At 45.5% G+C, this 13,015-nt stretch overlaps 1 protein-coding gene across 4 annotated transcripts in view; it reads left to right on the top strand.

The window, feature by feature from the left end:
• TMEM229B (transmembrane protein 229B) overlaps positions 1-13,015 on the top strand; it is a 102,086-nt gene that overhangs the window by 70,247 nt on the left and 18,824 nt on the right. The window contains exon 1 of one of the 4 annotated variants that reach the window (XM_045014348.1): positions 5,868-5,999. The exons of 2 other annotated variants lie outside the window; for them this stretch is intronic. In XM_045014348.1, the coding sequence (XP_044870283.1) occupies positions 5,952-5,999 (48 nt within the window). In that variant the 5' untranslated portion in view covers positions 5,868-5,951. Of the gene's footprint in view, positions 1-5,867; positions 6,000-13,015 lie in introns of those variants that run through there. One more of the 4 variants, XM_045014345.1, reaches the window with a different exon arrangement.

Below are 13,015 nucleotides of genomic sequence, written 5' to 3'. Positions count from 1 at the left end.
AGGCTTTTGACTTGTGTCTGGGTGGTTTCCATAGCAATGTAGCTGTGGCGCCCTTTGTGCTGCTGGTCTTGAGCCTCACGGCAGTTCCACTTAATGGTTTATAAGTGCTCAACTCTCATACCAAGGGAAATGTATCCAACTCAAAAGCAGGATGGAAATCCCAAGATAGGCAACTGTGGGTACTTATGTTTATTGTGTTTGCTGTGTCCCCTGAACAAACTATGAACACCAGCGTGTTGGAAACCATGGCTCCTTTGCAGCCGAGTGAGGCACTGAAACGTCACATGGATTTTGAGATAATACAGTAGCTTCTGCAGCAGACATTGAAGATATAAGCACAAGGTTATGATGACCCATATCCCTTGCTCTCATACATGCTACAAACCATTAATACTCATACCTAACACGTTCAGAACACATACACCAATCTCAAACATACACTAATCACAGGCACATACCTAACACATTCAATACACATTAACTGATCACAGGCACAACCTTTGGACACACATGCTTCTGTCACACACAGACACCTATCACCTCACTTGCATATGTGAGTCATAAGAGCAAGATTATGATTATGGCTGCATGTAGGTCATGAAATGGTGGATTCTAGCATTTTCCTGGGGTGGGTTGTTTTTTAATAGCTGTGACTTCTGACATTTGGGGATTTTTATACATGGAGGGGTGGATCTAACTGTTAATAATTGAAAGTGAGAACATTTTAAACTTGGCTTTCAGGAAAGGCTGAGAGAGCAGGATCTTTCTTTGTTACAGCTAGTGGTTTGTCAATTGATCACAGGGATGGAAGGGCACAGAATGTGTGGTGTCTCTGTTTTTCTTTGGGTGTGGGGAAAGTCCTTGAGCTAACATAGCTGATTTAAGAGGTGACTGTACAATGCTGCTTTTTTTCAAAGGCTGAGTTCAGGAAGGCAATGTTGAAGAAGAGTGACATTCCTCTGCCTCTCTCACCAGTGCACACCCCACCACCATTATACACTAGTCACAAACGTGCATACACCAGTGGCACCCAGTCATGCGCTTCCCTATGACTGTCACATGCACTGAAACATACAGCACACCTACTTATCACACTGACTTGCACACTACCAGAAGTATCAATCTCCTGCACACAAATAACACAGACACACCAATCAGACATGTCCCGACTATACTCCTATGACTAATGCAGCCATGCCACAGAGCCTTACGTATGATCTGTGTACCTGCCATCTACGTTTACAACATTTACACATACCCACACACCAACACCTGACATACATCAACCAATCACACACCCAGATGTTTACGTCAACCAATCACATGTACCACTCCTCCGTATCCACCTGCATGCACTGATCTCTCTGAGCCCCAACATCACTGCACAGGTTGAATTCCGTTTGGATGGCAGCCTCCTGTCCTGAGGCCTCTCCATTGTTTTCCTAGGTATGAAACATCCGCATTGTTGTTGGACACTTGTTTTTCCATCTCCCTGAATGGAAGACCCTCTTCTAGGGCCTTTGTTTTGCTTGTTTAGAGCTGATGTAATGAATGTAATGGGTCCTCTGTTCTCTTTGTAGAAAGGAATGTTAATTATTTTCAGCAGACTAATTACACTGCTAATGAGAGACTGTACTGCAGTGATATTCCCTTTAATTACTTGTTCTTAAGTGCTGTACTGAGCCATTTTTGAACATGCTATTAAATGCAAATGCCTGCGTCTGGCTTGGAGATCTGCCTTTGGGCTCCCCGGAAGAAATGCTTTGCTAAGTTTAGGAGTCCATGTGATACAGGCAATTGAACAAATGAGCATAATGTGCAGATCCATCTAGTCGGGGACCCACCAGAACAATGGTTTGCTTTATTTTCTGTATGAATTCTGTGCTGGTGAAAGTGAAGGATTGTGCCTCCAGTAGTGCCTGGAGGCCTCACCAAGATCAGGGCTCCACTGTGATAGGGGCTCCATGGGCTCTGCACCAAAGATCTCTCGGTCTAATGAAGCAAGACAGGTAAAGGGTGGGTTGGGAAATTGAGGCACAGAGAGAGAGATGAAGTGACTTGCCCAAGGTGTCACAGCAGGTCAGTGACAGAGCTGGGAATAGAACCTAGGTCTCACAAGTCTTAGGGTGATGCTCTACCCACTGAACCACATTGCCTGTAACTTTATGCTTAGAGCCAATATGACTAATAGTATGACTAGAGTCAGCAGACATATTGCACACTCGTAGTGCAAGATACCTACAGCCAACTCCACAAGTACACCTCAGCCCTGATCCCTACGTGTTCCTGTGCTTCTCTCCCTGAATCCTGCAGGTCTTCTCCTTATGTCCTCCAAAGTCTTTCCTATCTAAACTGCTGACAAAATGGCGTATTTTATGTCCATCCTGAGAGAGCCACTGTACTGTAGCTGGTATTCAAGTCCTGGTACCCTCCCTCCAGCGCTGCTCAGTCTGGATCTGCAGCACCTCCTTTTATCCAAATGCTGCACCACCTCTCCAAAGGTACCTCATGTTTTTCTGCAGCACCTTCAGCTGTTCCAGTCATGGCCCTTCTCACCATTCTCCCAATGCACCTCAACCCTGACGTATCTGATGCCCATAACTTGAGTCCTGAGACTCCGAACACACAGTAAGCTCTGTCAATGCACCTTAGTGTGGTTATTCCAGTCACAGGGGAGATGTGAAGGGCATGGTACTGACTTGCTGTCACTTCCCAGGGAGGAGGAAATGCTTGTACAATGACCATGCTAGGAGCCAGTGAAAGATGGAGTGTTGATAGGATTCCAAAAGTCCAGTGCATCTCAGAGTTACAACAGGCAACTTCATGTGTAGTTAAAGCAACTAAAAGTCAGGTGATCTTGGGACCTTCATAAGGAGCGAAGTGGACCCCAGGAGACAGAAAACCCTACCCTGGAGGGCACTTTCAGCATGATGTGCTGAGAGTTGTCCCCAGAGCTCTAAATGGCCCAGTGTGTCTTCTGGAATAAATGCTGATAGCGGGTATAAAGAGCACCCTCAGAATGGTTGCTCTCCTGAGTGGAGCATCCTAGCAAACTGGGCTGATCTCCTTCATTGGGCAGTTCCCACCTTCATTTGGCTTTTCTGAGAGGCGTGTGTTGAAAGCTCAGCTCCGTCCTGTCAGTTTGGCAGGAGAATGCCTTATCTCTCTCCTAGCAGGCACTGCGCCTGCCCCTCGTGTTCTCTTTGGAGCAAAGAGTTGCTGAGCTCTGGGAGGCTGAGTGGGCGGGTAATGAGTTTGAGCCTGCATCCCTGGTATCAGACTTCTGAGGGGACGATAATCCCTGGGGGGGGAATTCTTGAGAATACAAGTAGGTCATTTGTTTCTGCTTCTCTCACTTCCTTTACTTTTTCTTGTCTTCCCCTCCCCCACTGGCTGTTGCTTGGCTGCTCAAAATGCTCTGAAGCCGTTTCACAGTGTTACTTTAAAGCGTGCTGTTGAGATAAAAATTATGGTCCAGGCCCTCCAATGCAGCGCAGCCACTTTGTACCACACTGCTCTGACATCTGGTGGAACAGGCCCAGGCAGGATCACCCCAGCACAAGCGTGGTCCTCCAGTGGTGCAGAAATAACACAGGGGTTTATGCATCACTTCCTGCTGCTGTGGTAGGAGGGGAAAGAGGTGTGGCCAGCAGAAATAGGCATGATCAGGACACTCCTATTGCTAATCCAATCCTTTATGTTTTTGCCCTCTTGAGGCTATTTACAAACAGCTGAATAAAGCTGATTTAAAATGGCTCTAATTTGTTGAAAGCGGGGAGCTAGGTTGGTCAGAGGTAGTGCCAGGATGAGGAGAGTGTACAGATGGTCATTTAAGCCACCTTTGGATACAAACCTCTGACCTGCACTCCATAGATCATCTGCTTCCTATACCGAGGCCAATATATATACCATGTAAAGTTCCCTTACCTGCCTGACTAATAACAATAATATTTTTGATCATTACAGTGGAAAGAATTTTGAAAATCTTTGCCCCACTGAAGCAGTTTGTCTGTTCTTTGGACTTTACTCATCTCAGACAGTGAAACTAGATTGCCCAGTTTCATCTTATAGGTTGCAAGCCAGCGCCAGTTTAAAGGGAGTATTAAAAAGCTACTAAATCTGAATGATAGCCTTTTACATTGGCTCCGCACAGGTGTAAGTGACTGCACAAGCTGCAATGCAGTGGAGAATCAGGCGCTGTGAGGTGTCTGTATGATATGAGGAGTGATTGCACATATTTCAAAACTAGTGATTTTAGGGATTCATAGGTAGCTTGGTATTTGTGGATTTTATCAGCATCGCTTCCTTTTAGTGTGGATGGAGCCGAACAGTTGAATTTTTGCTTGCCACTGATAATGCACCTCTTAGAACAGACGACATAACACAATATATTCATCTAGTGTGTAATACCTACTTGGTTTCATGTAAGCTCCTCCGCACTGTGCACAGGCCGACCTGAAGAGAAGAATGAGCAAAATGCCCAATGCCTGCTACTCTAGGGCTGTCAGTGTGCAGTTTGAGAACCAAGACCCCCAGGACTCAAGGATTCAGGCACTGAAGCTGCAAATCTTCTGTCCTTTGTAAAGATTGGGACAACATAGGCTCCGTGTCTGGTTCCATTTGTTCTAGGTCAATAGATGTCCTGTTTGCTTAATAGGTTTTAAACATGGGTTAAAACTAACTGATGCTAATTTAGTTTAAACACAGTTTGGTTGGCCAGGCTGGACAGGACCAAACTGTGTTTCACTGAAGTTTAGAAACTGTATTCTGGTCTAGATAGCTATCAGGAGCCCATCACCATAGCATTTAGGTGCCAGTGTCCCCATGTTCACTCAGTCCCCTGCCCAGAAAGACATTGTTTAAGTTGGTGTCTAGCAGGAAAAGAAGAAACAGGAACAGTCTCATTGTACAATAAGTGAGTGTTGAAATAAAAGGTTTGCTTAGACTTCATAAGTCAGTTATGACCTGTCAGGTGAATAAGTGATAAATCCGAATGGTACCAAGGCGTAATATTGATATGTTACAGACTGAACCTCAGAAAATCTGTCCCTTGGAGGTGCAGTTATCAGCATTCCTAAGAGCTATGTGCCTGCATTAAGGAAGGAGCAGGTCCGTAGTGTTTAGCTACCAATTAAATGCATCTTTTTAAAAATAATGAATGAAGTGGTTATTTAGATTTTTTTTCTCTTTTTAGGAGGCATTAACTATGTCCATTCCTAAGTAAAACTCGGGCTGAAGTTCTAAACCAGCAGTTAAGCTGACCATAACTGCTGTAGGCGTATGAATGGCAAGATCAAGGGCAGGAAATACACCCATCTCTGAGACTCCTACTACAGAACAGTGCAGAGTGATTAACAATACAGGATACCTGTGCCATGGCTGGCTGAGACCATTCTCTCTCCGTATAACCGCTGTTAGTTATATGCCACCTGGGTAAGATTTAAGTTACAGTTCAACAGGTCAGCTGATCTGGTGCTTCAGTTAAAAGGGCCGGGTGTCCTTATATAATTCAAGAGCTTCTCTGAGAGTGCTGCAGGCTCACTGCTGTGGTGTGTCTCTTCCTTACAGTACAGAGTGTGGCACAGCCACAGCTACTGTGTTTGCAGGCAGTTAGGAATTGAGTGCCTTCTGCAAAGTGAGGAGACCCCCAGTCTCTCTCAGAGGGAGTCCACTGAAACTAATAGGAGTTAAGGGTGCTCAATGCTTTTTTTTCCTTCTCTTAACAAAATTAATTTTTTAGAGATGGGGGGTAAATTTCCTGAGTGGCATTAACTAAAAATGACTTCAGCTGCCAGAGAACTCTGCAGACAGGAAGTGGCCTTCACACCACTTCCTCTTGGAAGTTACTGTGCAGAGTGAGCTGCTATGTAGTATGAGCACTGGCAGAACAGGGTTCTCTCTACTTTCCAACCAACTGGGAGAAGCCTTTGCAGTGGGATTTAGCCTCCAAGATGCTGTGGGGTGCCTGGAAACTTCACCTCTCAAGAGAAGTGAGCAAGGTACATTATGTCTCAATGTTCTGTTGGGTTTTTTGCATGAGAAGACATTCAGTTTGATACTATCCCTGAGACATGACCACAGCCTGACACCAAGGTGGTCAGATTAAAGTGATTGAGCAAACAGTGTAGTTCTCTGGTAGACATCTGACTACTTCTCCTTTGCCCCCTTATGTCCTAAGGGGCCCTGAGTGACTATCATTAATGTTTTTGTAAAGTTAGTTCAGTGTTTGTGAATGGTGTTGGTTTGACAGCCCGGAAGATGTGTGTGCTCTGTTTATGAAAAAGAAAGCAAAGCACCATCAATGACCGTGTCTGCTTTCCCGACAGCAGTCTGCCTCAATGCTGCCCTGGAGAGACCTGCCTTTAGGGGCAGGAGGGGGAATTCAGAACTCCAGTCGACTCTGGAGACCGGCTTCTGCGCTGAGGATAACAAGAGCGAGAGCCAAATAGTGTTAACTGTGGCGAAGGTTTGATTATAGAAATATGGAGGTGTCAGTCATTGGGACTGGAACATATACAAGAAAACCAGAGAGAGGGAGCCAAATGTGCTTTGGGATAGGGAGAGGGCCGACAAGACAGGACGCTTTCTCAACAGCCTCACTCAGAAAGAAAACAGGATTCTAATTTTCAAATTCCCCATTTCTAAAAGGAATCCAACCCTGACTAAGAAACACTTGGTATAGAAAGCTCTCTTGGACAGGGACTCAGTTTAAGCACTGTGCAGGTATAGCACAACGGGACTCCCAAATTGGTTGAGATGTCTAGATTTACTGCAGTATAAATGCTATAGTAATAATAAGGAGGTTTATGCTTTGCTCTGAAGTATCTGGTACTAGATACAAGCGGAAAGGATAGAAGACACAAGGGAGTATTGTTCATTCCTGTGTACTTTAGGTTTTAGCACACTTTTATTTTGAAAAGGTTTTCTTTTTGGTTGATCTGTGTTTGTATTCTATCCATCCATTTTAGGAAACACAATGGCAATAGCTATGTTTTTGTGAGAGTAAATATGGCCTCTGCTGGTTGATGGGGCTAAGACTTAAGATCCCAGTTACACTACAAAAGACTGAGCTAGAAAATCACTTTTAAAAACTGGCTAGTCTCGAGAATGGTTTCCAAAAGCTGTTTGAATCAAATTATGCCCCATCTATTCAGGTAGCAATGCCAGATTACTGGAAACCATTTTAAAATTGGTATTTAAGAACAATTTCCTAGCATAGTCAATTTTGTAGGGTAGAAGGGACAGTGTGAATGATACAGTCCTACCTAACCCATTTTATCTTTTATCTGCACACAGCAGCTGTTGCACTGTGGACAGAAGGAAGGGCTGCAATAGTGTAGCACAGAAACACTTGCCTGAGAGAAGCTGCAACAAACTTCCTTTCAATAAAACTGAAACAGTGGCTTGTACCAAGAGAAATTAATGTCTCCTTAGCCTCCCTGAGCAGGTCTGTTGTCTCTAGGGTACTTTTCTCAACCTTGACTTGCCTGAACACCTTTTCAGTTGGGTTTTTCTGGCTGTCCAGTAGTTCATCCAATCAAGGTGAAATGTTCTCCACTCACAGTGAGCTACTCAGTCATCTTCCCACCAGCCCCTGCCTCACTTCCTTTGTTTTCTTCCTGCATCCTACATAGCAGAGTGGTGTTGGTCTGCCAAGGGGGAGCCACAATGAGTAGCTGCCCAGTGGTGCAGTTTGGAATTACACCTCCCATGTTAACACTGCAATTGAACAAAATACTTTGATTAAGGTAGTTCTAAACAGACTTCAATTTTAATAATAATAGGAGATATCCTATCTCCTAGAACTGGAAGGGACCCTGAAAGGTCTTTGAGTCCAGCCCCCTGCCTTCACTAGCAGGACCAAGTACTGATTTTGCTCTCTTCCTTTCAATAGATGCCTTGTTGATACTTGAGTGCAGCTTGCTCTGAGTGATCCATCAGCAGCCCAGCAATGAGAGGAAAATGGCCTTTGCTTTCCAGACCAGTTAAGGTTCTCAGGCAGGTTTGTTTGAAGGAGCCTGATAAGAAGAGAGTGGAGGCATGAAGCGTGTTGAAGTATTCTAGTATTCCCATATTTACCTGGGCCCTGTAATAGCCACTGAGGAGCAATGCATCTTCACTAGCTCCTTCTCACAGAAGGGATCTATCTCCAAAAGTGACTGACTACCTAGGTATAGCAAGGGTGGGGGAGGATTCACTAGCTTGTCTCCCGGATAGCTCACCCCAGCAAGGCCTCTACAATAGTAGAGGTTACATTTTTAATAGTGAGGGTAGTTGCCCACTGGAACAGCTTACTGCGGGTTGTAGTGGCACTGACAATTTTTAAATCAAGGCAAGCTGTAGTTCAAACAGGAACTAATTCAGGGAAGTTCTATGGCCTGTGTTATGCAGGTCAGACTAGATGATCACAATGGTCCTTTCTACTTTATAATCTATGAAACACACCTTCCGTCTCACTCCAGTGTGTTCCTTCTTGCTCCTCCATTACACAATCACTGCACTTCTCCATCCCACCTCCGTTAATCCCCTGCCTCAGATCACTCATCTGTTTTGTCCTGCAGCCTTCCCCAAATGGGAGTGTGGAGCTGGAGGCCCCTCCAGCCTCTCATTTCCTTCTGTGCCTTGATCTCTGTGGTCACTGAGAAGTTAATAGAATTCTGGGCATGTAGTTAGAGGTTGGAGGAAAAGGCAGCAGTCAGGAAAGTCTCCCCTCCTAGCAAGGATCAGTCCTATGTGACAGGGCTCAAACCCCAGTCTCCCTTTCCTACTGCATCCCTGCCTTCATCAGGACCATGCTAGCCTCTTCCATCAGAGCATGGGTATTGGCTCCTATTTGGAGTGCTAGCTAGTGGGAAGGGAGTGAGAGTTCACTGTGACAGCATTCCCTGCCCCTCTGGAAAAGAAGGCTTCCGTTCAGTGATGCCCCTGCCAGCCCACCCTGCGAAAGACTGAGAGTGGGATTAGAACTAACAGCCTTGGAAATTTTTGCCCTCTGAGGCAAAGTTGTTGTCAGTACTTCAAGGAGGATGTATTGCAGATATTTTGTCGTGATGTGGTGAAGTTGCATTAGCCCTGAAGTTATTTCAGGACTTTCGATGCCTCAGGAAACTGCAGGATAGCATCACACAAGGCTGGATGTTCCCATCAAAGCTGAATTGCCAGCTAAGTTTCAGTTTTAGAATCGTTATTTCTGGAAAGAATATGAAAGGCAGAAAGCCATGCCTGGATTCTGCAATACTAGGAGGAGTTCATGGCACCAGCAGTTAGAAAAAGGATCTTTAGATCCATAGGCAGAGCATGCTCGCTCGAAATCACAAAGAGAATCAACATAGGATTCAGTCTAGGGCCAGAGTGTTGGCCCAAGTCAAAGTACAGAGGGTGCAAGTAGGGCTGGCAGCATGTGTTTGTGAAAAGGTGGCTTAAATCTCACCTTTGTGTTCTTCATGCAGGGGCCGGTCCCTTTGCACTTGGAGTAGCATGAAAGGTGCCCTAATTTACACCAGGCTGCAATGGCCCCAGGGGATAAAAATGCAGCTAAAGAGCAATAGAGTTCAAGTGCAGGGGCATCCCGGGCAGGCCATCTCTCTCCTGCTACTCTGGCAGCAGGGAGGAAGGGTGGTGTGAGAGCCCCTGCATTGGCTCTATGCCACTAGAGTATCCCCCTTGCACTGGGAGGATCTTCCCTTGGCTAGTTAAGCCAGCTTTAGAGCCACATTTCACTGACAATGTAGAGCCAAGCAGCTGTCCTTTACTGGGGAGTCTGTCCCCTCATTTATACAGTGCCATTTCTGATTCTAGCTGCCCCTCCTGGCCCTGTTCTCTACCGTCCTGGTCCCTGTGTACTTGCTTGCATCACTGCACAGTGAATGTGATGTTGGGTAAAATGCAACTACATCTCTACCCCAATATAACGCTGTCCTCGGGAGCCAAAAAATCTTACCGCATTATATCGAACTTGCTTTGATCCGCCGGAGTGCACAGCCCCACCCTCCTGGAGCGTGTTATATCCAAATTTGTGTTCTATCAGGTCGTGGTGTATCGGGGTAGAGGTGTATTCTGATCTGGTAGCATTTTATGCCGTCTTTGCAAATGTGCAAATGATAGCACAAGGCAGTGAAGAATCCAACTCACTGTGTGGGAACTACTCTCCTGGATCTCAAGTTCCCTGCAAGATAGGTCTAAAGTTCCTTGCCCTCCTTATCCTTTGGACAAATGAGTATTGACTGTGCGGTGGGGCCAGCTGTACTAAGGCATAATAACTGGGGACCCGTGAGTTGCTCATTGTTCTCTATTTTCAAGTGTCTGCGTTGAAGAGCACCTGGGTAATAGAGAATAAAACTCACCACTAATTCCTCTGACTGTACAATATGTTTCCACTGCTAATGATATGCTTTGAAAACCATGGAGGCAGTGAACTAATCCTTGTGGTAAGCTAATTGCTGGAAGCCAAGAGGTGAGTGGTTTATTCCCACAGAAACTGCTTAGGGGACCTACCTTTCCCAGCTGTAAACACAGTGGCTCTTTTCAGAAATGTCTTAACAGTCATGCCCACCAATGGCAAACTTCAGAGTCAGTTTTTATGTTGCACATTTGTTTGTTTTAAAGTAGAGGTCCTTTGCTCAGTGGTTGTGATGTTTTGTTTTGTTTTTTATTTTTATTAGGCAGAAGAAACCTTTACTAGAATTGGCCAAATAGGGCCCTATCAGACAAGAAAGAAGGAATTTTAAGGTCTTTGGGGACAAATTGCAGTAGCAAGGAAAGAACATATTTTAATGAATAGTCAATAGGGTTTTTTTAAGTGTATCCTTTCCCATCCTCTCCTCATCCCCATCCAGGAACTATATGATATTTGCGTCGCCCAGAACCTGTGAACTAGGACCTAAGAACATGGCAGAACTACGCTACTGGAGACTCCCAAGGGTCATGTTTGGTCAGAAAGAAACACACAATATTTTGAGGATTATTATGAGGAATTTCAAGAATTCCAGATTGGTAAATGGCAGCTAATACAAAAGTTCCTGTGCTGGTTTTCGGAGGAATTGATTCCATGGCATCTCAACCTTAGTGTGATAGAAGGAAGATGTGCTTTTTGGGGGAGTAGGGGGGTGGAGGAGCTACAGAATTGCTATCAAGAGAACAACAAAAGGGAGAGAGAGAGAGATTGTGGCTGGACCATTTTCAGGACCCTCTGGAACATAAGAGATGGTAAAAAGTTCAATAAAGTCGAAAGGCCCTTGAAGGGTAATTATACTGTATGAGAGAGCTCTGGGGTAAGATAAATATATTTCACAGTGGGAAGGTTTTTAAAAAAATGTTATACATTGCCTTTGCCTTGGGTGTTCAGAAAGGTTTAGAAGAGAGAAAGTGCTGGAGAGAAGGAAATTTGTTTTCCCCAGTTGTACCTTTACTCGGAAAGGGGTTTGGAAGCTGCCATTTTGTTCTCCACTAAATAACAGGTAGAATTTTAGAAGTCTAATTTGCCTGTGTTTGCCTGAGACAAGCTAATAGATACTGTCATGTTCAACATTTCTAAAAGGAATCTTTTACTCTCTGCTTCTAGCTCCCCAGAAGCTTAACATCATACCTGTTTTACCCTTCTCTGTGGCACTTTGCCTGAGGATCTCTGGGCATTGTACAAATGTCAATGAAGTAAGCCAACACATAGGACCAGGGCCACCCAGAGGATTCAGGGGGCCTGGGGCAAAGCGGGGGAACTGCGGCGCTTGTACTCACCCGGCTGCGGTCCGGATCTTCGGCAACATTTCAGCAGTGGGGGGCCCTTCAGTCACTCCACGTCTTTGGCAGCACTGAAGGGCCCCCCGCCACCAAAATGCCACTGAAGACCCGGACTGCCGGCAGGCCAGGGCTCGCGGGGCCTGGACTCTGGGGCAAATTGCCCCACTTGCCCCCCCACCTCTGAGCGGCCCTGCATAGGACTCCTGAGAGGGAGGGAAGTCTTGTTATCCACATTCGTTAGGAAACAGGCAGAGACAATTTAAGTGACTTGCACGAGTTCACACTAGCAGAAGTAGAAATTTAGATGCTCCTAATTTTATGCCTTAGCCATAAGACCCTATTTCCTCCAGAGTACCCTTCCTAAAACTGATACGTGTTTTCTCTGCCAAATGTGGCTTTCCTCCATTGCACATTGATGCTGGTTTTGATTATTACAGTTTGCTCAGAAGAGCTGGGCTGAACATTTTGGTTTATTATTGTAGGGTTGCTCCTGAGCACTGGCTTTCTCATATTCGGTTATTGTAGGGTTGCTCATGAAGGATGAGCTGGTGGAACTGATTTTCTTTTTGGAAAGAAGATTGGGGAATACGTTCAGAAAAAAAAACACACAGTTAAAAAGAACTGTGTGGATTTCCAAGTGGCTTTAGGAAATCACATAAGAGAGGTGACAGTACCCTGATCTTGATGGTGTCCTCAGTCCTCCCTTGAGGTCTGCTGGCTGCAGCGACAATGCAAAAGGTGATGGGGACTGCAGTGCTTCCTTAGGTGGCTGGAGGCTGTCAGCTCCAGGATTCACTCATCGCTTTGCAAAAACAAACCAATGAGCCGTGATGCACGTAGTGCTCTGCTGGTTGCTCCACTTGCTGCCATCCGCTAATACAATATTTAGGCTCAAACTTTCAAAAGTGGCTACTGGTTCTGATTGCAACAATATTTGGGTGCCCTTCTTAACAGACGAGGGGCCTGATTTTCAGAAGTACTGAGCACCCACTTCTCCAACGAGGAGGTCTGAGTGCTCAGCTCCAGTGACACAAAATAGCCCTAACGCTGGCTTGGACAGCTGCTGGAAGATTCCCCTGGTGTAGGGGGATCCATGGGTGGCATTAAGCCACCATAGCAGCTCCTGGTCCCGACCTCCTGCTCCTGACCACTTGAGCAGGAAGAATAGCATCTGGTATTAATTAGAACAGCCCTGTCTCCAAGGGACCTTTCTGGCAGCCAGAGACTGGAGGAGTACGAGGAAAGCCTAGCAATGCTCCCTTCTGCTGCCAGTCATACT

This window comes from Mauremys mutica, chromosome 4 (genome assembly GCF_020497125.1).
Source record: "Mauremys mutica isolate MM-2020 ecotype Southern chromosome 4, ASM2049712v1, whole genome shotgun sequence".
Taxonomy (NCBI): Eukaryota; Metazoa; Chordata; order Testudines; family Geoemydidae; genus Mauremys; species Mauremys mutica.
The sequence above is the reverse complement of the archived record's forward strand: the minus strand, read 5'-3'. Positions and strand labels throughout refer to the sequence as shown.